Consider the following 27064-nt stretch of genomic DNA (forward strand, 5'->3'; position numbering starts at 1 on the left):
ATTAAATTTAATCAAGTATAATTATTATATACAAAATATGAATTTTAATTTTCTTTCTTACAAAAACAATGAATTATCTAAATAAAAAGATTTTATTGATTAATTTTTTTATAAAAAAAATTAAGTGAATTTGACTTTATATTTTTCCAGTCATTGATTAAATTTTTTGTTCTTTTTTTAAGTAATTTCCTTTGAAAATATAATTTTTATTATATGTTTTAAAATTAATCACATCAGAAACTTGCTTAGAAAATTAACAGATAAACTATTTATACTTCTTTGAAGAAAAAGAAAAAAACAGAATTGAAGGACCCAGGGATCAATTTATAAGAAAAGAAACTTTCTGGGAAGTTATTTATAAGATCATATAAACTTGAGGCTTTGAAAATGAAATTAATCCTAGTACAAGGACATGTACAAAATACAAACAGGGGGCCGATCTTTAGCGAGAATTTACGCTTGACAGAATTTTAGCTTCCTGCCACCATGGAAGGTGCAGTAGCTTCTTCCTCATCTTCTCTACCCCAATTCGAACCAAACATTGAAGCCATAAAACGAAGGCTACTGAAAAGAGGGGTGTACCCAACTCCCAAAATAGTCCATAATCTCCGCAAGAAAGAAATCCAAAAGCACAACCGCAAACTCAACAAAGATGTTGAGTTCCAAAGACAAGCCCTTTTTGTTTTAGAAGAAGAATCCCATTTCCAAGCTTTAAAACATGAATACAAAGAGTTTAATAAGGCAATAAGTGAGGAAAGAAGGTGTGAGAGTGGAGGGGGTTTGTTAGTGGGGAAGCCATGGGAGAGAATAGAGAGAGTGAAGTTGAAAGAGATTGGTAGTGGAAGTAGGGAGTTTAATGGAGGTAAGTTAAAGAGAGAGAATTTGAGACAGTTGAAGGAGGTTTTTGAGGGTAATTTGAAGTGGGTTTTTGATGATGATATTGATGTGGAAGACAGCGATTGGTTGAGAAGTGGTGGTGAAGAGAAATGGGACCCTGCGAAGCGGTGGCGTGGAGAAGGGGAGGCAATTCGGTTTCTTGTTGATAGGTTTGTGATTGACATTTTTTTTCTTCTTTTATGGATGATATGTGATTCTTTTTTCTTCTTTTCTTTTTGTAATTTTGTAGGTTAAGTTGCAAGGAGGTAAGTGTAAAGGATTGGAAGTTAGCCAAGATAATGAAGCAGTCAGGGTTGAGGTTTAGTGAAGGTCAGTTGCTGAAGATTGTGGAGGAACTTGGGAACAAAGGTAAATGGTCACAGGCAATGGCTGTTGTGGAATGGGTGTATAATGACAAGGAACGTAGAGATTGTAAGAGCAGGTAATGGTTTTGGTGTTTTGGTTTTTGTTTCAAGAATTAGGATTGTGTTGTTAACTTTGTGGTTGACCAGATATCTTATCCACGCGTTAACATTTCTTCCTTGTGAACTTTTGTGGAAAATTTGTCTATTGAGACATATATGGTTCTCGGGTTAAGAATAGATGGAGGAATTTTGAACTATAGGCATACTGGATTTTCCAAACTTGGGTCTCTGCTATTTGTTCATGATTCTAGAATTGACTTTGTTGCAGCTAGGGCATTTCATAAGTAGGAGAGAAGTGTAGTATAAAGGTAACCTTTACCTTTGGTGTGCGGGCTGGTGGCAGTGGACCTTATCTATAACGAGTTCTTGGGACAACAGACATGTGAATTGTGATCTAAAAATTAGATTTTAACGTAACCTGAAATATGGTTTTAGTATTTTTGTTTACTCAAGTGGGTTAACTGTGGCCTTTCTGTTACAATTCCTTAAAGTATACACCAGATTTGACAAGATGCAACTCGATATGCTCTTTCTGTTTGTAGTCATGCTTACTACGCTAGTGAGTTTTTTTAAAACTGGTCTTTGCATTGCTTGAAACACTTTAAAATTGTAATGTTTTTTTATCTTGCCAGCTACTCTAAAAACTATATGTTTTATCATATAAACAAATCAATGCTTTTTGTAGGTTTGTTTACACAAAACTCTTGTCAGTTCTTGGGAAGGAAAGGAGGCCCCAGGAAGCACTTAGCATTTTTAATCTGATGCGCGTAATGGTCCATGGATTTGTTACTTCATACATTAATTTTCTTCATCATCATACACACTCACCCATTATATTGGTTCTTACTCTTCATACATTCAGGAAGATCGCAGAATATATCCTGATATGGCTGCATATCACAGTATTGCTGTTACACTCGGCCAAACTGGTCTTCTGAAAGAGTTGGTGAAAGTTATTGAATGCATGAGGCAGAGACCTTCTAAACGAGTCAATAATATGCTTAACAAGAACTGGGACCCAGTCCTTGAACCAGATCTGGTTATATATAATGCTGTAAGAGAGCATCCCTATGCCTCTCCTTTCACATTTTTTAGATTCTTTAATCTGTTAAAGACTTGTTACTTGGCTTCTTCCAACTCATTTTGCAGATACTGAATGCCTGTGTTCCATCCCAGCAGTGGAAAGGTGTATCGTGGGTTTTTCAACAGTTGAGAAGATGTGGTCTTAAACCCAATGGAGCAACGTATGGATTAGCAATGGAGGTAATTGCTGGACTGTGATATCCATAGACATGCAACATAATAAGAATGGTTGGGTCATTATTGTGCTTCCTAGCCAAGTGACTAAGCATGCCTATAATTTTCTGATTGTTATGTGAAGAGTAGAATGGTGAAGAAAAGGGCTTTAATGGCTTTGATTCTTATAATGATTCACATTCAGCAATATAATGTTGATCCTATGACTTCTATACTTTAGTCGTCAGTTGGGTGTGGTCAAAACAAGTTTGCCATTCCAAAATAAAGTTAACATTAGCAATTTAGGCTTGATCAAGTATCTTTGAGTTTTCTTTTCTTCTTATTTCATGTAACATGGGAGCAATTATAATTTTCGTGTTTCAGTATAATATTTGAGTAATGGGCAGATAAATGCTGTTTTACCAGGAGAGAAATCCAGTTTATGTGATGCTTTATCAATCCATACACTTCTGTTAATTAGTTATAGAGTTATATTCCAATCTATTTGTGGCTGTTATTCGTCCATAGGGTAATTTAGATTGATGTTTTGACTGGTAATTGAAATTTTGTATGCAAGATGTTGTGTTCCTTGAATTATATTTATATGCAAGTCTTACAGGAGATGCTTCTTGTAAGGTAATGCTGCATTCTGGAAAGTACGAATCTGTCCATGAGTACTTCAGGAAAATGAAGAAAAGTGGGGAATCTCTTAAAGCCCTTACATACAAAGGTATTTAGTTTGCATAAAAATCTATATAGTTTCTCCCTAATTTGGGACATGGCTCGGGCATTTATGTATTGTGACTTTCCAGTTCTTGTGAGAGCGTTTTGGGAGGAAGGTAGAGTCAATGAAGCTGTGGAAGCAGTGAGGGACATGGAACAAAGAGGAGTAGTTGGAGCAGCCAGCGTATATTATGAGCTAGCTTGCTGCCTTTGCTACTATGGAAGGTGGCAAGATGCTATGCTAGAGGTCAGAATCTTCACTCTAGCAATTGATTAATTGCTCTGGACTTGTAGGTTGCTTGGTTATGGCATTGTTGAACTATCTGCCCTTTGGCTTCTTATATGTGGAGGCTTCTATGGCTGCATTTTATTTAGTATCTATAGGTCACAGAACATATCTTAATAAACATGCCTGCAGGTTGAGAAAATGAAAAGACTCCGTTATAAGAAGCCTTTGGAGGTATCTCTCACTGGAATGATAGCGTCTTCTATGGATGGTGGGCATATTGATAATTGCATATCTATCTTTGAACACATGAAAGCCCATTGTGTCCCAAACATTGGGACCATTAACACTATGCTGAAAGTTTATAGCCGAAGTGATTTGTTCTCTGAAGCTAAGGAGTTGTTTGAGGACATTAAGGGAGTTGATCATAGTGGCACTACCATTATACCAGATGGGTACACATACAGTTCAATGCTTGAGGTATCTGCTCGTGCACTCCAATGGGAATACTTTGAGTATGTTTACAAGGAGATGTCTTTCTCTGGGTATCAGTTAAATCAAATTAAACATGCGCCATTGCTTGTGGAAGCATCTAGATCTGGAAAGGTGGACTTGTCCTTTATAGTCGTTTTCTGTATTTAAATTTTTGAAGTTTTTGGCCATGCCAGTTCATTTTAACTTACAGATGAACTCAATGAGTAGATTATTAAATCTCTTGACTTCATGTTCTCTTAACGCAGAGTCATCTTCTGGAGCATGCATTTGATGAAATTTTGGAAGCTGGAGAAATCCCTCATCCACTGCTCTTCACTGAAATGGTATTTCAAGCCACAGCTCAAGAGAATTATGAGAGGGCTGTCACTCTTGTTAACACCATGGCTCATGCCTCATTTCAAATTACTGAAAGGCAGTGGACAGATCTTTTCGAGAAAAATGGAGAAAAAATCAGTCAGGATAGTTTAGAGAAGCTGTTGGATGCAGTTGGTCATTGTCGTATGGCATCGGAGGTCACAGTCTCTAATTTGTCAAGATCATTGCGGTCTCTATGCAGGCTTGGCTCATCAGGAGATTTACCCTGCACCAATTCTTGCATTGAAGACACTGATGATACTCACATCAATACTAACAGTGGGGAAATGGCAGGCAATAGGAACGCATATATGCTAAAAACTTCTTCAAGTATGGTAGATGGAAATCTCGAGCTGGATGAGGATACTTTTGTTAATAAAACTAGCATCAATCTGGATATGCCCCTTGTTAATAACAGTAGTACCAACAGAGAGGATGATGATCCGGAAGCAGCCTCTAGCACTGGAAACTCTGTTAATGGCCTGGATGTAGCCACAAACCTATTAGTGAAGAGGGATGTTTTTGCTGATGATGTGGCATCTGGTGCTTCTACTGATTGTCTAGACAAGAAGCTCTTGGATATTTTATTAGAAGAGCCTGCAAAAGATGCTGAAGAGGTAGAGCTTGAAATAGGAACAACGGAAGCTAATGATCTGTATAGATCTGAATTGCCCTCAGCTCATGCCATACTAGATGTTTGGAAGGAAAGCAGGAAAAAAAGATAGTGTATCCTTCCCCTTTCCTGGGCAGGGGCAACTGCCAATTTTGGTCTACATGATACAAAATTACAACAAGAATAGACGATGCTTGAGCAGCTTGCTTCACTAAGAAAGCTGGCTTTGGCTCGCTCTTTTCTTTTCTTTTGCTAAATGTCAATCACTAGCTCCTTGCACTTCTTTGCTTGCCATACTGTTGAATCCTGGTGGCAGAGAAAGGGTTTCACGGAAGTTAGGGCTTTGATGATTAGGGTTTAAAAAAATGCAATTTTTATTATCCAGGGGAGGGGGGGGGGGAATAAAGAAAGGTGACTTCACAAATGATCATTTTGCTGTTTAATCATTTAAGGGTTTAAAACGTATTGGCAAGACTAAATAAAGAAATTCAAGAAAAAGAATGAATAAAAGTAATTAAGAATTTCAATTTCCCTGAAGAATTAACAGAGAAACATTCCTGCCCGATTGCAGAACAGATCATTGCAGGCATGATCCTCATTCTGAAAACAAATGGCCACCTATAAAGAGCAACAAGTTTTTTTTCAGCAGTTATACCAGGGCACATTAAAAATTAAAAAACAACATCCATTCACTCTTCATTGGATTGATTAACGATCGAAATGACATTTAGATGTCTCATCTTGTTTAGCAATCCAGCTTCCTCATCCTGATTTTTTCACCAGTGTCTACTCTTTTACCACATTGTAAAGTTTGATTTCAAAAACCTATACTCTGCCCACGAAATGATCGCTCTAAAGGGGCAGCATGATTTCATGGAATAATTTTGCAGCTCCCGATTTACAAGTTAACCACATTTACAGTTGTATGGACAAAATGACGGCTGATACAGCGCGTCAACATGATGTCAAGTCCAATGCATGCTTCGTTCCCATCAACTCAGAAGTCCATCTGTAAAACATGTCATTTGCATAAGTTTTATAGAGATATCAAAAAGATTAGAGCAAGACTAAAATTATTAAGCTCTTTCCATCTCCCCCACCAGAAAACAAAGAAAAAAAAGGCAAGGAAGGAAAACAAATGAAGAAAGAAAGATTAAATAGCAAAAAAGCATATCATTCTTCTTAAAGCTAAGCTTTGAATGATTTTACTCTATAAGCATGAAAAAAAGAAAAAAGTTGGGTTCAACCACTAGAAGTTATACGTGAAATAAATTTGTCCACTGCACAGAGCGCAGTGCAACTCATCTAGTGGACGAGATTTTATCATGGTATAACAGCAGAGAGATGAGTTTACCAGGTATGACGTGCCCGGAGCTTAAATGCCTCCATCGCAGCTTTGGCAAAAACTTGTGCTGCTTCTGCCTCTGCCTCTGCTTTCTCAGCCTCCCTTGCAGCTGCTTCAGCATCTGCAATTGCAGATTCTGCCTCTGCGACTGCCTTTGCAGCAGATGCAGCAGCCTCCAAGGCAGTCATCCCCTGAATCTTTGATGGGTCTCTACCAACGTGGGCTTTAGTAAGGATTTTGTTCTTACTCTTCTCTAATTTTAAGGCATCCTTCCGTTTTCCTTCTGGGAGGGCATGGTTTTTTCTTCCTTCAGAAAATGTTGAACTAGGTGCAATCCTGTACTTGTGCTGAACCTGTAAATACATACATAAAAGGATGATTTTGATATAAGATGTTCCTTTAAATATTCACCAGCATTATAAGCTCAAAGCCTCAAACACGTATCTTCCCATCATAAATTCTTTTCACACTACTGTTCATGCTATTTTTTCTGTAAACATGACATTATTAATTTTCACTGTCCTGCATCACAGAATTCTAAAATGCCTTGAAACAAAAAACACAAGGAATTGATTTGACTCTGCAGACAGAGGACATTAATTCAAATCACTTCTAGATCTAATTAGTTTCCATGCATGCTCATGTACTACCGCAGAGGAATTATTACCATAATCAAATTTCCATTGGCAGTCAAATGCTTCAGTTTTCCTCCCAATATCTTTCTGAGATTCATGGGTGCCCAGTATTTCTCCTACAAATTAAAAGACATTACATCAAAATCAATTTGATCACCAATGAGTAATTTGTGTGCGCGCGCGCGTGCTTGTGTAGGGTGTACAACTATTGGACATACTTAGACTGACATAGTTATTGATAGTTGGATTCATATAAAAAATATGTGAAAAAAAATAACCCAGAAATCTGGAGAGACAAACATTAACAATGTCCAGCTACGTACCTGTATGTACAAAGCAATTGAAGCCCTGTCAGAACCCGTTGGCTCCTTCAAAGTCGTAATAGCCTCTAATATTAGATTATCCAACCTACAGCCACAAAAGTAGGTCACAACGAAGTTAGTTAATAATTGCACACAAAAAAAAAGGAAAGGCTGGTTACCGATACAGAGATTTTGTGGCCTTGAGAAACTAAATCTTTATAAGCAACTGCATGCAAATACAGCCTCGTGTTCTGAATTCCCAAAGCATTCATAGATCATAACTATAAGGTTTTGAGTTGTAATATACTGCCATTAATCATCATTTTCCATTTGCAATGTTATCAAAACATACCATTTCACCATTTACACTCTATGATTAGATTTATTTGTACACATGATTTTCCCATAACAGAAATTGAAACACTTCGAAAATTCACATATGTTTTTCCTTTCTCATAACAGAAATTGAAACACTTCGAAAATTCAGAGTGCGGAATCTGTTGAACACAATCAACTTAATGGCACAGGGACAAGTTTTTAGCAACCCAGGGAGGAATTAAATTGGTTGGAGGGAGAAAACAAATGGAAATGAAAAGGTGACACACAACAAGCAGGAGATAATTTTTTGTCAAGCCAAACAGGTTCATATACCAAAGCAGAATGTCTAAAGATCTACAGAAAGTAACATAGGCCACAATGCATATAAATTGGAAATGGCATCGAGAAGGACACATACGCAACAGATCAGTGAGCATAAGAAACTCAAATAAAGCCATGATGTACCATGTTCAAAGAGACTCATAGAGAAGGTTGCTATTCCTCAGGGTCAGCACACATTATTACAGTGCCATGGTGAGAAAAAGAGAAGAATTGAACTTGAAGATCTCAAAACAATAAACATCAATACAGCAAGGAAACATATTCTCATTCAAAATTATTTTGACTTCTAATATGACATTAACCCCCATCTAAGAAAGTATTTTGGTTGAAGATTGGGCTCCATAATGGTAGTTTTTTTACTAATAAAAAACGGATTGCGGATTTTCAGCCACCTAAACCAACACTTGCCTTCACAGGCTGAGAGCTGGCTAATTAACTAACCAGTCTTTCTATTAGAGCCCCAAGACAATACAATCCAGCTTGTATGCGTGATAACTGGAATTTTTTTTTCCTATTTAAGATCTGCCATCATGATGCTGTCAGACTTGTGGGAAGGATACACAACTTAAAATTATAATATGGAAACTGTTTTTTCAAATTTCTTTTTGAGAACAAAAATAATGGTGTCGGATAGTTCAATTATATCAAATTTCTTCATATCATCATAACATCACGAAGTCAGGAACTCATCATCTAGGTTCATGAACATTGATGTACTTGAATATTATGAATTTTGCTGTTTTTGTATAACAATATTAACCAGACAGCTAATCCCTAACATCTTGATAGCAGAAAAGCAGGTTGTTAATTTGTCATTTTTCCATGTTCCAACTTCATTTGCATACTATTATCAAAAGATACATCCAAGCTCAGCAAAACAGGAAGTGCAGATATCAGAAGTATATAACCTTGCAAGCAGGTCTTTTGGACCACCATTCCCTGGTGTCCCACTAGCAAATGCGAGAGGCTTAGCATCAACAACTTCTTCATTGGTCTGAACAACAGTGCTGAGAGCCTTTGCATTCTCCTCGCGCTTAGGAGTCAGTGGTCTCCTTTTAAGTGCGATCTTCGCCTTTTTCCTTGAACCCCATATTGCAGTCACATTTATATTTCTCCATTTATCCTGCCCAGAGAGAGTTGAACGCCATTCATCATCAAAGAACAAGAGGGCGTGAGGTTTTTATATAGAAAACAAGGGAGGGTGCATAGAAACATCCATACCTTGAGATCAACATTGGAACGCAAACGCAAGACGGCACTAAATTCAGGATCCACAAGGATTGTACGCCATTTGCCAGTGCCATGCTTAAGCACTCCAGCTTTAAGGGCTGCCTCTTCTTCGGCAGTCCACTTCTGCTTAGGATAAAACATGAAGTGCAGATATCATATCAGAAGTATATAACCTTGCAAGCAGGTCTTTTGGACCACCATTCCCTGGTGTCCCACTAGCAAATGCGAGAGGCTTAGCATCAACAACTTCTTCATTGGTCTGAACAACAGTGCTGAGAGCCTTTGCATTCTCCTCGCGCTTAGGAGTCAGTGGTCTCCTTTTAAGTGCGATCTTCGCCTTTTTCCTTGAACCCCATATTGCAGTCACATTTATATTTCTCCATTTATCCTGCCCAGAGAGAGTTGAACGCCATTCATCATCAAAGAACAAGAGGGCGTGAGGTTTTTATATAGAAAACAAGGGAGGGTGCATAGAAACATCCATACCTTGAGATCAACATTGGAACGCAAACGCAAGACGGCACTAAATTCAGGATCCACAAGGATTGTACGCCATTTTCCAGTGCCATGCTTAAGCACTCCAGCTTTAAGGGCTGCCTCTTCTTCGGCAGTCCACTTCTGCTTAGGAGCACCCATCCCATCAACAGATGATATAGTAGTAATAATAATTCTCACCCACCCCTTTTCCTTTCAAGCATAAATAAACTCAATGAGACCGAGAATCTGATCGTTACTTTGCTTTCATATTATTTTTTAATGATATTTAAGAATAAATAAATATGTTGTTTTACCTGATGATGAAAGGAAGCAAGGAAGAGCAGGAGGGGCAGGGGATGTACGAGTGAAAGTGAGAAATTCAGGAGGGTACCATTTCGATCTTTTCAACTCTTTTATCTTTTTTATGGATTCTGCTTTCACTCCCTGAAGAAGAAGCTGAAGGAGAGAGTGGAATATATATATATATATATAAATCTAGAGTTTATTTGTGTCCAAATAAACAGGGTAAGAAACACCAGTCGTCCATAGTATTTGGATATTTGGTCAAATCTGTCCCTTTTCTCTGAAACAAACCACTCGAGTATGATAGATTTTAACCTTTTATTAATCAATCACATATAATTTCTTTTACTAATTTGTAAATTAAGTAAAAATTGATGATGAGATTTGCATACCCCCTTTTAGAGTTTTTAGAAGCTCATTAACCTATTTTTCTTCATCTTTTTAGGTTTAAATCTTGGGATATTACTAAGAAAATTTATTAAATTTCTTATAAAATATAAGAAAATAGAGGAAAATCAATACCCTATTTTTTTAAGAAAGGTTTGTAAAAGCCAACTAAAAATGCATCAATATTAGTTAATTTGGTAAGACGCAAGGAATTTATTTTTTGTTTTATGCTAAAATATCCTTAAATTTAGAGAATTAGGTAAACTTTTTTTAATATATTTATGTCTAATCTTCAATTTATTTTTATAATTATAGTTAATTTTAATTTTTCCCTAAAAATGGAATAAATTTCCAATATATTATTTTTCAAATATTTATATTTAAGTTGATGAAAATACCCTTCAAAAACACAAACATGACCTAATTAAATATAAATACAAAATATATAAATTTTTTAATAAATATTGCTTAAGTTCAAGTTTTTGGTATTTTCATTCCTTTAAATGGAATCTATCAAAATTATAGATTGAATAATTATTTAAAATATAAAGATAAATTGATAACAATTAAACATATAAAAACATAGTAGAGCTAATTATCCTGAAATAAAAATTACACAAGGCTTAAGAGGATAGGAGGCGTTTTGTCAATCAGCTTGAACTACAAGGACTAGTTTGCAATTTTAGAAAAGCAAAAGTCCATAGTTACACTCGTTTAACAACGTTTTCACCATCGAACCTGGAAAAGGCAGCACAACTCTCTGATTTGATTGAAGATGTCGAGTTCTCTGCCAAAAATCTGGAAAAATGGCTGCGCCCTTCGAGCAGGCAGCATAGGCCCATTATGGAGGAGGCCGTTCTCCGCTTCTTCCGATGCATTGGTAGAGTACAAAGCTGGGGAGATCGGCATGGTCTCTGGCATCCCCCAAGACCACCTTCGCAGGAGAGTACGGCCCTCTTTCTCTTACAAGTCTGTAAATTATTTTTCCTGTTGGATTTTATGCCTTTTGGGTTCGGTGTGGCTGAATTTGTTTGATGCTTTAGGGTTTTCTACGTTTTTCGTTTTTACAATATATTAAGAAACCTGGGAATGACTCTGTGGGGCGATTGTAATTTCAAGAAACATATCTGCTGCAATCCATGGATTTATCAGTAATGGGGGGGTTGCTAACTGGATGTATCTTTGTAACGAGGAATTGCTCGGTATACCGGGAGTTGTACTCCTTTCTCTCAAATAAAGGTGAATAATCTTCATGGTGGATTGGATGTTTATGTGAGATTGTGGAGTACAAATCTTGGTACACCTAATAATTTCAGTATACTGGGAGTTGGACTCCTTTCTCTCATATGAAGGTGGGCCTCATGAATAATTTTTCGTGGTGGTTCGCATGTTTATGTGAGATGGGGGATTACAACACCTATTATACCTAATATTTTCTCAGTTGTAATATGAAATTGGTATGTGATTAACCAGTTGGTAACTTGATTTGCATGTATCAGCAGGAACTTAATTAAAGCCATCACTGCAAGGTCACTGTATTTAGCTGTGTTATATGCTCTCTCTTTCTTCCTTTCATTTTTACTTCTCTTATTACAACTTGATTTTTAGCCTTTGTCATGCATGGTAGGTTGTCATTTACTCACCTGCTAGAACTGCAACCCAGCAAGGATCTGGAAAAGTTGGAAGGTGGAAAATCAATTTTATGTCAACACTAAAGTATGTGATCCTATCTGCTGTTTTCCCTTTCTGAGAGTTTTTTTTTTTTTCATTTTTTGTTTGTCTACAATTTTTCACAAGAGCATGTGCTTTTTTACATGGATTTTTGTGGCTGAGTGTATCTGTTTGCAGATTGCAATCTAATTGACCTAGATTATTTTTGCTGATTAAGCCATCCCAAATTGACTAAGCCCGAATTCCAAACTAGTTGGAAAATTTGCATGGATCTGCTTTCTCCAATTAATTCGGTTAAGAGGAGCACACTGAGGCTTAATTTTCTGAGACATGAAGCCCAATTTTTTACTTGCTATGCTATCGCTAATGTTCAGTATTTTGAGAGAGGTTCCCTTACTGTCGGCAAACTTCATGAGTTAGAGAGTATTTTTCATATGCTGACATATCTTGAAAATTCATCAGATTCCCCTGAAATGTTCTCATCTTGTGTAGTTTTCAATGAAGTGAGGGATCATAGATTCTCTGGTCCCAAATAATTTATGAATGGTGATTGGAGCTTAAAATACATGATCAAAATTTATTTATATCTGACTACTTTTTCTGTAGGTGGGAGAATCCATTGATGGGGTGGACATCTACAGGGGATCCATATGCCCATGTGGGTGATTCTGCACTCGGTTTTGACAGTGAAGAAGCTGCAAAGGCATTTGCTGAGCGTCATGGTTGGGAGTATGTGGTGTGTATTTATCCTCTTATATCCCTGCTAAAAAGTAGCAACAAAGCTTGAAATGAACCGACCAACAATAAGACTGGAAAGCATCTTCTTATATGTGCAATTTTAAGTTTTCAAATGCTACATGAACAACTGTTATGGGTATTTAGGATATACAAGATGGATGGAGGACAAAGATGAGTTCTAATTGTTCCATTTTCATCATGTTATTGAGATTTTCTCTTATATAACATTCCTTGGGATGGGAGGGAATATGCTATACATCTCCTAAACACATAAAGTTATGTTCTTTTTGGTTTCTGGCTATTAATGTATTTCCGTTTTCCATTTTAACTTTGAAACTTTATTAAGTCTGTAGTATGGTGACAGCATTGGTATTTGTGTATGGTTTTGAACTCTTGCAATACTTAGATTAAGAATCTGGTGATAATAATCTGATGAACTCTCCCCCTTTTGGAAACTAACTTTAGTATCTTATGTGCTTTCTTGAACTTGTTTTTCAGGTTAAAAAGCGCCACACACCGCTATTGAAGGTTTGAACTTGTCCTTAATTCATTTTTTTCTGGCATTTCTATCAAGTTGCCTGTATTGTTGAGCTAGGTTGTTCCACCTGGGTAGATATTACTTTGAGGTTAAGACAATAGTCTTGGCTAGGATCATGAATAAGACATCATCTCAAGGTTGTGTGGCTTCCAATCTGCTGTGGCCTTAAGTTTGCATTCTTCTTCCTGAACCATGCAATGATCTTAGTGGAACTGCTAATTGCATACTGGTTTCAACCATCCTTAGCCCCTCTCTGGCTTAAGAAACTATTGTAGGATGCCAAAGTTCTCACCACTTCTGTCTGTGCATAACTGGGGAATGTTTATTATTTGTTAGGTGTTTAGCAGTAGGGTTGTGTGGTTGTGAAATGTGTGGATTTGGCAGTAACTAGTCCATTCACAGTTAGGTAGCATTCAGTTTCATAGGAATTTCAAGTTATTGCTAGATGTGTATCAACCAAGGTGATGGGAACAAGTCTTACCCTCAGTTTTGTGATCTGGAAAATAGGAATTCCATGCGCTGAAAGGATCTTTTGACCATTAGCTGATGTTTTAACTTTGTGTCAAGTGCCATCTGCAAGCCTTTCATTTGATGTGAACCACACATTTGTCATTCTGGTCACTCCAAACTTTTCTTCTCCTTTCAGGTTAAGGCATATGCAGACAACTTCAAATTCAAGGGGCACCCCAAGACTGATGACAAATAAATTTATTTTTCGTGTCTTTTTTCCTGGTTTATAAGCCTGAAGTTGTTCAAATTGGATGAACATTTTCTGACGATGGTAGTGAACTATGCTGAGAAAATCATATATCCCTACTGAACACTTATCTTGTAATAAACGGATGAGTTGAGGGTGCTGCTTCACATCCCTTTTTCTTTTTCCCGGTTTCTTTGTCAATGACAATTACAATTAGGCTCTGTTTGTTTGTAGGAAAGTTGTTTTCTTTTTTAGAGTGAATTCCAGAAAAAGTGAATTTCTGGAAAGTGAATTCCAGGAAAAATGAATTCCTGAAAAGTAAATTATTTTTAAATGTTTGGTAGTGTTATGAAAAATGAACTGAAAAATACTTTCGAGTGTTTGGTTATGTTATGAAAAATAAACTAGAAAATAATTATTAATATTTTATTTTTCTCAAGTTTATTAAAATAATAAGGAATAAATCTTACAAATTAAAAAGTTAAATTATAATAAAATTGAAAAAAAATAATTTTATAAATTATCTCAAATAAAATAAATAATAATCAAAATAATAAATATTAAATTTAAAAAAAATGAAGAAATTACAATAATAATAATTAACATTTAATAAAGTATTTCAAATAAAATAAATAATAATAAAAAATATGAGGATCAAATTTGATAAATAAAAAATTTCAATAAAAAAATAATAGGAGAAAAGCAAATAACAATTATAAAAATGAGAACCAAAGTTAATATAAAAATTAAATTTTAAGAAATTAAATTGGAAAATAAATATTCAAAACAAAATATATATAGCAATCAAAAGTTTAAGAATCAAATTTGATATAACTAACAAATAATGGCATTTCTAAATTTTTCACAACTTCTAGAAAGTGTTTTCCTCCCAAATTTTTCAGGAAAACACTTCCTTAAAAATTAAGCTAAATTTTCCTTTGACTGGAAAGTATTTTTCGTTTACCAACTTTCCTAGCAGCAAACAAATACAAGAAAGTTTGGAAAGTGATTTTTCAGAAACCACTTTCTGAAAAACAAACACAAGAAAGTTTGGAAAGTGTTTTTCCGAAAACCACTTTCCGAAAAACAAACACAGCTAAAAAGAAAAGCATTTTTCTGGAAATTAAGCCAAATTTTTTTTTGACTGAAAAATATTTTTCGTTGACTAAAAAGTGTTTTTCATTGACCAGAAAGTGTTTTTCATTGACCGGAAAGTGTTTTCTGTTGACTAGAAAGTGTTTTTTATTTACCGGAAAATATTTTCTGTTGATCAATTTTTCTAATGACAAACAAACACAAGAAAATTTAAAAAATAATTTCTCAAAAACTATTTTCCGATAGTTTCTCCGAGAACAAACATGGCTTAATAATAGTTTTTTCTCCGAGAACAAACATGGATTAATAATAGTTTGCATTCCTTGGATCTTTTGATAGTTTATGATAACATGCATGTATCTTCATTATGAAACTGGCGAAAATGATTTGTTCGAGTTGTGTTTGGGGATGAGATTATAAACTGCCCTCCCCTGCAATATCAAAAATGGATGTCGCACTTTTTGTTGCAATATCAAAAATTTGTTACATTTCTTGGAACATGTTAGAAAAATATCAAACCTGCCTTTAGGTGTATGTCAAGATGGTCAATTGGAGTTTCTGATGGACAAAAACGAACTTTACATAGATATATGAAGTACAAGCCTCGTGAGATTCTGATATACAATTTAAGGTTTTCCATGTGCCTTAAACTGTTACATACCATGCTCAGAACTACAGCGAATTAAGGGCAAAAAAAGAAAGATATAAGAAAAGATAAATTCGGAAGTGGCTTCACCGGTTCAACAGATAAATTCGGAAGTGGCTTCACCGGTTCATGATGAGGTCGGCCGTACCATGCCATGCTGCAGTAAAACCTTAACTGAATGCTCTATTAACACTAATTCCACTAGTACCAGGTAGTAATTTCTTCGTGTAATACTTGGAATTACGAGATAGATTGATCTTCTTCCTTCTTTCCTCTGGTATCAATTGAATGGAACACTCGGAGAAGCCGCGTCTGTTGAACCTGTAAAGCAAAATGCCAAAAACTAATTTCTATGAAAATGAGACTCTAGCCAAACCCTCAAGTAGATTGAATAGTAACTACTGCATCTTAAATTTGGACAGCCTTAGACAAACCATTTTGCCTTTTTCCATTTCCCTCAAAACAGTAGTCGTTATAATCCATAGCTGGTGTTTATAAACAAAAATATCTTTTTTAAGAGGAAAAATAGATTAAAACCAACAATTATGCAAAGTGACAGTTATCTTAAGGCTTCTTAGCTATGAAATTGGGTGACCTTTAACTAGGCAACAGCCAACAAGGCCTCAACAACTAGCTCCACTACAAGAATCTGAACTAGAATACATCCAGACTTGTCTCAAAATATTAACACAAAGTTGCTACTACAAGCTTCAAGTAATTTTTCCCCCTTTTTGTTAATACCAACTAGCACTCATGCAACACATTAGAGGGTGGAATGTAAAAAAATACCAATCTGCGGTACGGGTTGTAAGCAGGAAAAGTGTTTCCAAACCAAGGGAAGAGGCCCTCCTCTCAATGAAATCTGCAAATATTTGACCACAATGAATGATTTACCACTAGTACCAAAGGCCATATGGCTTGGTAAAAATAGAAGGGAAATGTTAATCACGTCTCCCCCACATTTTTTCTTTTAGATAAAAATAAGAACGCATGATGAGAAAAACATATATGAAAAAATTGGAGCAGGACAATTTCAAATTAAAAAAGAAATACAACAGCCAGAACTCAAAATATAAGAACATTCTAGTCTTGTTGGGTGTCAGTTTAGGAAGTATTCCACAAAAAACCTCAAAGCGGTACACCACAAGGATGCTAGGAACACTATCCTAGCACATAATAACTGTCTCGACAGACAAGTGGTTCTTAAGAACTTTAAAAGTCCAGTCCATTAAAACTTTAATGACTGCGGAGACGGAACAAAACCATAAACTGCAATCTTTCCTCTCAAAACCAACAAAGCATATCACAACAAACCCAATATCCTACATAGGATCACCAAAAATTCACTTCCCATAGAAAATAAGCTTGCTCTAATTATCACGCACAACTGAGCAATGAAGAAACAAATGGCTATGTAACTCTCTGCTTCCAGAAAAACCAACAGTTGAAAATTAAATCAAGTCTTCCAATCACGAAAAGTTAAATCTCAACAAAAGCATAACACAGGCCTTCCAATGGTAATTAGGATATATTTTATGGTAACCAATTTATATTATAAAATAATTTGAACACCTGTTTTGATGTTAAAAGCTTTGTTTGAGAATAATGCTTGTATTAAAAAAAATTGAGCACCCAATTTTGCTAATTGGATATATTTGAAATTAAAAGCTTTGTGTCAGAATAATACTTGTGCAATTAATTTGATTTTTTATCAAAGGCTAATACTAATTATTGAAAAAGAAAAGTCACACATACAATTGGAAAAGACCTTAATCAACTCTTGCATAAACACACATTATGCTATATTGAAAAAGAAAAGTCACACATATAATTGGAAAAGACCTTATTCAACTCTTGCATAAACACACATTATGCTAGATTTGTGAGTTTTTTAAATCTATGTGTCTTCTTGATATGTTTTGATATATTTGTAAGATACTATTCATATCTAAGTACATTTAGATGATTGAATCCATTTTCTGTAGGATCATACTATTCTATGATCCCATCATGTATCTCATTTAGGATTGTGATTTTGAAAACCTTGAGCAGAAGCAATAACATGCCAAGTAATTTATATCGTGATTTTGAAAACCTTGAGCAGAAGCAGTAACATACCAAGTAATTTATCCCCCTGCCCTTGTCCCCGGCATTCAGGAGAAACTGCAATGGCAGCAACCTCTCCACACTTCTCCTCAAAGAAAGGAAAAAGAGCAGCACAAGCAATGATTTGACCTTCTCTTTCCACAACAACATAGGCATACAATGCCTTAAGCAGCTATAAGCACAAAACAAGAGAAAACACTCAGGTTTTATTCAAAGTTCAACATAAGAACACCAAACAGCAGGATCAGCCCACTTTTCTTTTTATTGTGCATTAATAAGTGCACCATCATGGACAGAGTTATGGACGAAAATCTAAAGGAGCAAGAGCCAACCTCTTCATCAGTCCTCCGAACCAATGTGCCAGATTCTTCTAAAGGTTGTATAATTTGTCTGATTCCTGCAAGATCTGTCACTCTAGCCATCCTAGTTCCTTCATAAAGATCACTAAGAGCAAAGAAGAAAAACATTAGAGCACAAGTCGATGGATGGGGTGGCAGAAATGTTCAAATAAGCATTAGAGAGAATAAATTAGCATGTCATCATAACAATTTCAGCTACATGAGTTTGGTTTCAAATTCCTTGATACTAAATAAGAATTTCCAAAGAACATTCATTCCAATGTTTGAGACTTGATATCCATTAGCTTATACGAACCTATGTGCAACCAAACCTTAACCTGAAACCAGATATGAATCCTGACATGTGAGATTTATTTTGCGCAACTGTGCTACATAATGAATGTATTGCTCGTTCTGAATGACAAACTGACAGTCTCAGATTGAGCTTGTCTCATTTAATAAAAGTCTATAATCAATCCATTTGTGTTCATCAGCTTCGGTAATAATTTTGTTAATAAACACGCTACTATATTAGATACACAATGTATATATTAAATTAAGTCATTATTCCAGGATCAGATAGACAATAACACAATCTATCAGCACCTTGGTGATTGGATAAGCAGCAGTTCATCATCTTAATTGAGACAAAGAAATCAGATTGATAAAGGACAAGTAAATGAGGATGATGGAAGTCACAAGGGTTTCGGGCCCAAGGGTGAATATAAACCTTGAAATGTACAACTAAAGGCAATAGAATACTCAATATAGCTAAACGTAGTTGGAGATTCTCTCTTATCCCTATTAGATGTCTTTAGTGGCTATTCCAGTTTTATTGACATACAAATATGCTAAAATGCAGAAGGCTTCTTGAGTTTCAGCGATTTTCAAAAATGTTACCCAAACTTCAAATATAGACTTTGCTCTCAATTTATTTTCTTCCTTTTTCTGTTCTGTTTTTATTGGGACCCAACACCTCCAGTTGATTTTATTCCAAAACTGAAGTTGGGAGGATAAAATCAAGGGTTATTTTAAAAAATTTAAATTCAATGGTGTCTTTATGATTAGTTATTCAATTTCAACAAAATAAATAGTCTTAAGACTCAATCACAGAGCCCATGAAACTTGGCAGTTGGCACTACAAAGACACCACCAATGGAAGCAAAGTAACATTTTTGGTAATAGGGCATACTAGTAACAGCTCTTAATTACTAAGATGCAAATCAAAAAAATAAGTCAAAAGCTTCAATAAAGAGGGTAAAAATGAAACCTCGGATTTTTAAAATGTTGAGTGCATCAAGAATACATTTATCAGTTATGGGCATGCTTGGTGTAAAATAGTGTGAACAATAAACAAATCAGTACTAGGCATTGAATGTAACTGTTGAAGATAAAATTCATCAGAAAGTATTGCAAACACATACCTAGCCACCATTGTCCCCATTCCATCTCTTTTAAACAGTTCTAGCAGCAGAACGCCACTAATTGTGCCATCTAAAAGATGTACTCTTTGAACACCACCCTGCAAATCAAGTATAAATCATAACTGGCAGGGTATAGTTTTCAATATGAGCAATTGAAGTGTGAAGTAACCAACAACGACTACTATGTGAGCCATTTTTTGGGATCTGAGAAGCATTACTTAAAGAAATTTCAGACATCATACTGAGGTATTTAAGCATAATGATGGTATTGATAAAAATCTCGAGTATACTAGAAGATTTAAATTATTCCCACGTCTTATAATATGATAACATGTTATAAGCATGCAGGTTATGGCAATTGCTCATAACCAAGGTAAACAGAATTCTTGAAACTGCATAGCATCTGTAACACCAATATCATAACTAATGACACCATAATGGCCGAACTATATTGTGTGCATTTTGACAGAAAAGTTGCATTTCGAATTACATGTGTGATGTAATTTAACATTCATGTAACCAGGCCAAACAACAATTTGATAGTCTCTTCATTATATAGCCAAGTAGAGCAGTGCTTGATGCATATTGAGATCACAGATGTAGAGGGACACTAAACTTGAAAGGGATTCCCAATTGTCTCTATAGGATCTTATTCAAAATCATCATCTACCTCTGCGTTATATAGCAAAATGAAGTTTAAGATTCCCATGCCGACTGAGAAAAAGAAAGGAAAACATTATATGCTTTTTCATGAAATGGAGAAATGTTTCAAGAATTTTATATAACAGATGATACAATTGAAAACAGATGGTGTAATCTCTTTTTTGTGAGTTATTGTTAGATGTTGATACTTGAGTGGGTTTTTTACATACATGTATTGTTTTTATTCAGTCCATTTATATACGCCACACAAAAGGATCACAAGAGATCCACCCTTTTCTAAGACAACAGTATGCTACCCGAACCAAACTGCGGGCAACATCTACATGTCTATCCATAAATCAGCTCAAAGGCAATTTAGAGAGAAAAGGTAGGTTGCAGGGAGAGAATACTGTCCCATAAAATAGACTTGCAGAGAGCTAGCATTTTGGATCAATTTAAATTTCTCATTAAATAAAGAATTCAAATGTTGTGGAACAAAAAATGAAATGTGGACGGGCATCATGATTTATAAAAAAAATTAGAAAAAAAAATCATGAACTTACTTTGCAAACAAAAGCTGCAGCAGCCAATTCTGAAAGATAACCATTTAATCGACTTTGTCGCTCTTCACCTCCAATAGCAAAACCTTGTTCCCCAGACCATAGTCCATTTCCATTGTCAAACCCAACACCATTGTGAAAGGTTGCGCTGTGCCTTCCACTGAGAGCCTTTCCATTCAGCGATGACGCAAGAATTCCAATAGACTCATTGTGTTCAAGAAAAGTGAGATCTTCATCACCAACAGCTTTGACATAATGAGCAGCTATCTCACTTTGCTTAGCCCGCTTACGAATCAACATGTCTGCTTCTTCCAGAGTCAAGAAACGAATAAGATGTCCACTCTCATCCAAAATTGGACCATCTATGATGCAAATAAGCTTATCTGCCCCAATAGCCAAGGCACAAGCTGTAGCAACTAGTGAAAAAAAATGAAATGTGGACAGGCATCATGATTTATAAAAAAATTAGAAAAAAAATCATGAATTTACTTTGCAAACAAAAGCTGCAGCAGCCAATTCTGAAAGATAACCATTTAGTCGACTTTGTCGCTCTTCACCTCCAATAGCAAAACCTTGTTCCCCAGACCATAGTCCATTTCCATTGTCAAACCCAACACCATTGTGAAAGGTTGCGCTGTGCCTTCCACTGAGAGCCCTTCCATTCAGCGATGACGCAAGAATTCCAATAGACTCATTGTGTTCAAGAAAAGTGAGATCTTCATCACCAACAGCTTTGACATAATGAGCAGCTATCTCACTTTGCTTAGCCCGCTTACGAATCAACATGTCTGCTTCTTCCAGAGTCAAGAAACGAATAAGATGTCCACTCTCATCCAAAATTGGACCATCTATGATGCAAATAAGCTTATCTGCCCCAATAGCCAAGGCACAAGCTGTAGCAACTTCGTATGTGCTGGATTTATACGACCATAAAACATCATATCAGGCTTTCAGCAAAGACAATAGTAGTAGCGGAAAGGAAGCAAAAGAAATCCCTTTTTATATGTTTAATAGTTATATATCTGCACATCCAACTAAAACCATTATAATACTAACATTTTACTTCTTGTAACGGTAGGCTGAAGAGGAGCTGGGTTTCAGTAAAGAAAAAGAGCCACAGTGTACATATAATTTGGTGCTTATTTCCATTCAGTCACTCAACCATTCACAAGATAAGAAAGAGACAGATTTTCAGCATACTTGCAATTTAAGACTTCTCCAGAGCTGGAATAACCCAAGTTACTTAACACAACTATACAACCACCATCAAGCCTTTCGCGCATACGAGTAACATCTACTTTCTTTACTTCACCGGTTGCTCCAAAATCAACCCCGTCAACAACTCCTCTTCTCTGCAAGGAGACATTAACATAACAGACAATCACACCAATTTTGAGTACACAAATATCTTAAGGTACTGAGCATCTTCTATAGATAACTCAAACAGTACCTTGGCTGCAAGAAAATTACCACTAGCAACGCTGACACCCACATCATGCCAACGACTACTGTCACCATGTCGACGAATATTGCATATGGAAGGTCCAGGAGAAAGCTTGGCCTCTATCATCATACGAATCTTCCCTGCAGCCTCCATTGAGGCCTCCAAGGCTTCAGAATCAGTAATTCTGTATTGACCAACATGCTTAGGCTCATGCCCTACATTTAAACAAAAAAAGCATCTCGTTAGCTAACTGCTACCTAATCAAAATTACAAGGAATGAAGAAGCACAAACTGTGAAAAACATGAAAAGAGTTACCTCTCTCTTCCAAAAGGTTGTTAATTTGGACATGAGTTCCCGGGACTAACACAAACTTAATCCCCAGGTGATGTAAAAATGCAATATCCTGCAATCATGATACTTTCCTGTCATTAATTAAATAAAAGCAACCTTAAATCATCATTTTCCTTGACAAACACTTGAAAAAAAACAAGACACTCCATAAACACATTTAAAGTACTTGCCTTCAAAATGGAATCCAAGAAAGGACTAGAAACAGTTTCACCAGAAATAATTACAACAAAAGTACTACCCCTATGAGCCCACAAGTAAGGCCATGCCTCACGAAACCACTTGACGAATTGCTTGTCTTCTACCGAATTATAACCCTCTTCAACATCTCCACTCTCTGTCTCTCCAAACACCTTTCGCCGACTCGTTGAGTTCGTCCTGCCTCCCCCGTTATAATTATAATTCAGAAAAGAAGAAAACTGTCGAGTTTTCTTCTGGGGTTGAAGAAACTGAAGATTTTTGTCGAAGCCATGGAGAAGCTTTGTAGATAACAATTGTAAGTGCTGGTTTGGTGGAGAAATGCAGTGACTTGAACAAGGACTGAACATTTCCAATTTTCCTTCGTTAATGTTTGAAGATGGAAGCTTGAAAATGGTGAGTTAATAAGGGGACGAGGAAAATTATTTTTATTATTATGTCGAGTAAATTATCCCTCTAGTTTTGAAAACCAAATTATATAGTCCCTTTCTTTTAAATAACTTTACCAGTGCTAACCATTTTAATTTAATATTAATTTATTCTAAATAAATCCTATTTTCTCCTTGAAATTTTCATATTATTTACTTTTCTCATCTCTTGAACAAATTAATTTGGATTGGAAGAAAAAAAAATGAAAAGGATTAGGTCACATACAGATTTAACAATATAGAGACAAATTATTTATGTTAAAGAGTAGAGGGATTATTTAATAATTTTATAAACCTAGAGGGACTAATCTATAATTTACTCTTATTTGATGCCACTGCCCCCCGCCGCCGCTTCCTTTGGTTGACCCCAACTTCTTCCTTCAACGCTAACCACGTGCGGGGTGGTGCACGACTACTGATAGGAAGCCCAGCACAAATGCTGTTGGGTAAAAACTTGAAAAATTTTTATTTTTTAAGTTTTTTTATATTTTAAAATTATTTTAATGTACTACTTCAAAAATGTTTTTAAAAAAATTAAAAAATATTATTTTAATATATTTTTAAATAAAAAATAATTTAAAAATAATTATAATAATAATAACATTCTAATAATTTAATACTAAACAGGTAATATTTAAAAATATAATTTTAATTATTTTTAAATATATTTTTTATTTGAAGATGTGTTAAAATAATATTTTAAAAAAAATTAAAATTATTTTTTATATTAGTATATTAAAAATATTTAAAAATATCAAAAAATAAAAATATATATATAATAATTTTAAATTTTTTTAACAACACTTCTAAAACCTAGACCACAATAAATCAAAGTTAAGGTTCCGTTGTAGCATAGAGTGGTACCATCTGTCATTAAAAAATTTCTTCAAATTTTAATTAAAAAAACTATAATTTTTTAAAATTTTAAATGCATGAAACTACACAGTACAAAACACAAACGCTAATAAAATATCCAACATCTCCGTAACCTAATCAAAAGCTGTTGATTTGAGCTGGAAAGTAAGGTGGAGCAGATTACTAGCTACTGGCTTTTGGGAAAGCAAGATTATAACAGACCTATGAAAAGATTGAACAGTAGCTGGGGTGTTTAAAGGGATACCTTGAGGATGGGGTCCAGGAAAGGACCATCGATCACTTCCCCAGATAGTATCACAACAAATGTATTGCCTCTGTGCAGATAAATATACGGCTGAGCTTCCCTGAGAATCTCAACAAATTTCTTCTCAGATTCTGAGATGTTATAGTGAAGGGCTTCAGTGCCACTGATGCACTTGCAGTTGCAGCCTCTCGCAACTCCAAAGACGTTTCTCTTTAATTTCAAGCCATGGGACAGCATGTTCCCTTGATAATGACTGGAGAGGCTTGCTGCATAGTGACATGAGGAGCTAGTCTCTGTTCCCCATGATTTTGTACAAAAAGCCATGGCCGCAAGCTTGATTTGAAGGTGCCTATGGTTGCCCTTTATTGGTTGAAGGTCATGTGGAGAGAAGAGAGATCGATCGAGAGGTGGCCTCGATGATTGTTATATCAGCAAGGAGACGCGGCTAAAGGGCGCTGTGTTTAAAAGGAGAGGTGGAGAAAAGATGAGAATTGGACAAGACTTAATTACCAAGTGAGATGGGCAATCCGAAGCAGATCCACACTTGTCTTTCAAACTTGACTCGTGCTAACACATGTCTTTCAGTTCTTATTTGTTTATGATCTGAATGTGCTTAATTATCATCTCAATTTACCTTACAAAAATTTAAAAAAAATAAATAAACAGAAAGAGATTGCCTTGAATAATATCTCACGATAAAAAATAAAAAGAGATAAGAAAGACAGGAACCCTTTTTACTTTTTAGTTTTATACATATAAGGACAAAAACATAGAAATATAATAATCTGAGATAAGTTTTTGTCCTTCTAAAATACATTTTATTTTTTTTATTGTTTTTATCCTGGAACAGTAATTTCAAACGTGAACTTGATTACAGGTTGAGCTAGCAAGAGAAAAAGGTGAAAAGTTCTCTCCCATCGTATGAGGCATGAAACAGAGGACCTGCAACATGAACATAAACATAGATACATGTAAATTGGCTTGCATCTTGCCGTATTCTGGGGAATGTTCATCAGACAAGATGAACATGGACCCTTTAAAACAGCGAGCACCCCTGATTCTCTCTCCATTTGGTTTGGATTTTTTCCCACAAATCAAAAGGGCTGTGAAACTACAAGACGCAAATGTGAAGTTCAAGCACAACTCTGGGCCCTTCCATGTCTTTATAACTGTTGGAATACGTTGATACTGGTTTTTGTGCGTTCAAATTTATTTCTTCTATTTTTTTTAGTCATAATCCACATCTTGGTAATAGCGTATTTACAAAGAAAACTTAGTGTCGTGACTCCTTAAATAATAATGGGAGAATAAATCCATTGATCACTGGATTATGCTTCTACAAGCTAGAGCTTTCATGTCACGAAACAACACCTGCAATTGGGAGGATAGGATGACGATGAAGATACATAGATGTAAGAGTAGGATTATTCTATGGTTGGGAGTCCAAGGAATTATGCTCAATTATATATGATAAGATTCTCATGGCATCTAAGCATGTCCTTTTGAACATTCACTTGTTTTCTCTATCATTTTCTTTTTGAATCTTGTTTTTTATCAATAAAATCTATTTATTTGGTCATCAATTCAGTACTATAAAAATATAATTTAAAAAAAAATTCATTAAAACAATTTATAATAATTTATTTTTAAGTAAACAGTGATATGACATCCAGTGTTTACATCATATTTTTTAGATTATAGTTTATTTTTTATTTTTTATTTTTTATTTTTGTTTGCAAATATTTTTAATTGCTTAGTAATTACATTTATCCCTTTTTTAACAATAAATTATGCAGTTGCAAGAAAAATAAGAAAATAAGAGGGTTAATCCCTTTTATATAATAATAATAATAATAATAATAATAATAATAATAATAATAATAAATAGTTAAAACTTCAATTTATGTAAACTTTTTGTTAATCGTATTTAAACTAAAAGATTCATAAAACAAATACTTTCTTTTTCATCTCTAAAACCTACTATTATAACAGTCTAACTTTTTTTATTTATCATTGAATCTAGTTATATAATCATGATTGGGTATAAAAAACACAATAAAATCATCACAAGTAAGCACAAATGGAAAAAGAAAGCACCCATCATTACTAAATATGACATGAGGCTTAACATTTCCTGCAAGAAGTAAAATTTATATTAATCACATACAAAGACTTGAATAATAACTAATAGCTTTGAATTTATATCCTTATCACTTTGTACATGACATAGAATAAGAGATAAGATTCCTCAAACATGCAATCTCAAAGTTTTAATGGGTTATAAAGCTTTATAGACATATATGGTATTAGTGTAGATCACATCCTTTCGAATCTAGGAACATTGCGTGGCTCATTGTTTTATTATATTTGAAAAAAATAACTTAACTTTTTAAAATCTCTGTTAATTTAATAAACTTATACACCTCATCTCTAAATTAAGTATAAGTATTTATAAGGCCCGTTATCTAAAAACTTAACCTTGAATCAGTCAAATATATCTTTAATATTATTATTTAGCTCGATGCATTATCTTTAAGTCAACTTTGATATACTTGACTCCAATCATGAAAACAAAATATGAAAAGATATAAAATATTTTTGCACTTTAGCACTTTAAAAGATGGATAAAATAACACCATACAAAAAAAATATTTAGAAAAATAGCACAGATCAAAAAATCAAAGTGTCATTTAGGACTCTTTTAAAAGCTAAAAATAAGTTAAAAGAATTTACAATTAAGATAAAAAGAAGAGGAGAAAGGAGAGAGAAAGACAAGGGATGAA

At 34.9% G+C, this 27064-nt stretch overlaps 4 protein-coding genes across 6 annotated transcripts; 2 read left to right on the forward strand and 2 right to left on the reverse strand.

Moving 5' to 3' along the window:
- The first annotated feature begins 411 nt into the window (after nt 1–411).
- On the forward strand, nt 412–5205 carry LOC105116407 (pentatricopeptide repeat-containing protein At5g67570, chloroplastic-like). 2 transcript variants are annotated; one of them, XM_011013759.1, is made up of 9 exons: nt 415–1046; nt 1127–1318; nt 1987–2068; nt 2164–2355; nt 2451–2564; nt 3174–3267; nt 3350–3507; nt 3679–4092; nt 4227–5205. In XM_011013759.1, exons 1-9 carry the CDS (start codon nt 487–489, stop codon nt 5058–5060), a joined length of 2640 nt encoding a protein of 879 aa, XP_011012061.1. In that variant the 5' UTR covers nt 415–486; the 3' UTR covers nt 5061–5205. The 2 variants fall into 2 exon arrangements, with proteins under 2 accessions (XP_011012062.1, XP_011012061.1); XM_011013760.1 differs by lacking the exon at nt 3679–4092 and having other exon boundaries at nt 412–1046.
- Nucleotides 5206–5222: 17 nt separating this feature from the next.
- On the reverse strand, nt 5223–10144 carry LOC105116414 (telomere repeat-binding factor 2-like). Its single transcript, XM_011013769.1, has 8 exons — nt 10132–10144; nt 9912–9997; nt 9607–9738; nt 9294–9508; nt 7252–7336; nt 6961–7044; nt 6303–6646; nt 5223–5566 (listed from the first exon to the last, which is right to left on the reverse strand). Exons 1-8 carry the CDS (start codon nt 10142–10144, stop codon nt 5437–5439), a joined length of 1089 nt encoding a protein of 362 aa, XP_011012071.1. The 3' UTR covers nt 5223–5436.
- Nucleotides 10145–11003: 859 nt separating this feature from the next.
- Nucleotides 11004–14147, forward strand: LOC105116409 (NADH dehydrogenase [ubiquinone] iron-sulfur protein 4, mitochondrial-like). Its single transcript, XM_011013761.1, has 5 exons — nt 11004–11233; nt 11915–12003; nt 12565–12694; nt 13195–13224; nt 13881–14147. Exons 1-5 carry the CDS (start codon nt 11063–11065, stop codon nt 13938–13940), a joined length of 480 nt encoding a protein of 159 aa, XP_011012063.1. The 5' UTR covers nt 11004–11062; the 3' UTR covers nt 13941–14147.
- A 1441-nt stretch (nt 14148–15588) lies between these two features.
- LOC105116410 (probable amino-acid acetyltransferase NAGS2, chloroplastic) lies at nt 15589–24680 on the reverse strand. Of its 2 annotated transcripts, XM_011013762.1 has the most exons (12): nt 24282–24680; nt 22503–22590; nt 22193–22401; nt 21943–22094; nt 21612–21655; nt 20746–21125; nt 19541–19638; nt 18111–18222; nt 17791–17950; nt 16462–16534; nt 15769–15993; nt 15589–15735 (listed from the first exon to the last, which is right to left on the reverse strand). In XM_011013762.1, exons 1-11 carry the CDS (start codon nt 24603–24605, stop codon nt 15843–15845), a joined length of 1791 nt encoding a protein of 596 aa, XP_011012064.1. In that variant the 5' UTR covers nt 24606–24680; the 3' UTR covers nt 15589–15735; nt 15769–15842. The 2 variants fall into 2 exon arrangements, with proteins under 2 accessions (XP_011012064.1, XP_011012065.1); XM_011013763.1 differs by lacking the exons at nt 15589–15735; nt 16462–16534; nt 24282–24680 and adding an exon at nt 22709–23159 and having other exon boundaries at nt 15826–15993.
- Nucleotides 24681–27064: the final 2384 nt, after the last annotated feature.

This window comes from Populus euphratica, unplaced genomic scaffold (genome assembly GCF_000495115.2).
Source record: "Populus euphratica unplaced genomic scaffold, PopEup_1.0 scaffold938.1, whole genome shotgun sequence".
NCBI lineage: Eukaryota > Viridiplantae > Streptophyta > Magnoliopsida > Malpighiales > Salicaceae > Populus > Populus euphratica.

Coding starts and splice junctions, on each gene's coding strand:
- LOC105116407 (XM_011013759.1), top strand. CDS start 487: ATGGAAGGTGCAGTAGCTTCTTCCTCATCTTCTCTACCCCAATTCGAA. Junction 1,319..1,986: donor CGTAGAGATTGTAAGAGCAG/GTAATGGTTTTG, acceptor TGCTTTTTGTAG/GTTTGTTTACACAAAACTCT. Junction 2,069..2,163: donor GCATTTTTAATCTGATGCGC/GTAATGGTCCAT, acceptor TCATACATTCAG/GAAGATCGCAGAATATATCC.
- LOC105116414 (XM_011013769.1), bottom strand. Junction 7,337..9,293: donor CCAAAAGACCTGCTTGCAAG/GTTATATACTTC, acceptor TTGTGGCTGTAG/GTTGGATAATCTAATATTAG. Junction 5,567..6,302: donor CTCCGGGCACGTCATACCTG/GTAAACTCATCT, acceptor TGCTCTTTATAG/GTGGCCATTTGTTTTCAGAA.
- LOC105116409 (XM_011013761.1), top strand. CDS start 11,063: ATGTCGAGTTCTCTGCCAAAAATCTGGAAAAATGGCTGCGCCCTTCGA. Junction 11,234..11,914: donor AAGACCACCTTCGCAGGAGA/GTACGGCCCTCT, acceptor CATGCATGGTAG/GTTGTCATTTACTCACCTGC. Junction 12,004..12,564: donor AATTTTATGTCAACACTAAA/GTATGTGATCCT, acceptor CTTTTTCTGTAG/GTGGGAGAATCCATTGATGG.
- LOC105116410 (XM_011013762.1), bottom strand. CDS start 24,605: ATGGCTTTTTGTACAAAATCATGGGGAACAGAGACTAGCTCCTCATGT. Junction 22,095..22,192: donor GTAATTTTCTTGCAGCCAAG/GTACTGTTTGAG, acceptor GTCTCCTTGCAG/AGAAGAGGAGTTGTTGACGG. Junction 19,639..20,745: donor CTGCAGCTTTTGTTTGCAAA/GTAAGTTCATGA, acceptor CTTGATTTGCAG/GGTGGTGTTCAAAGAGTACA.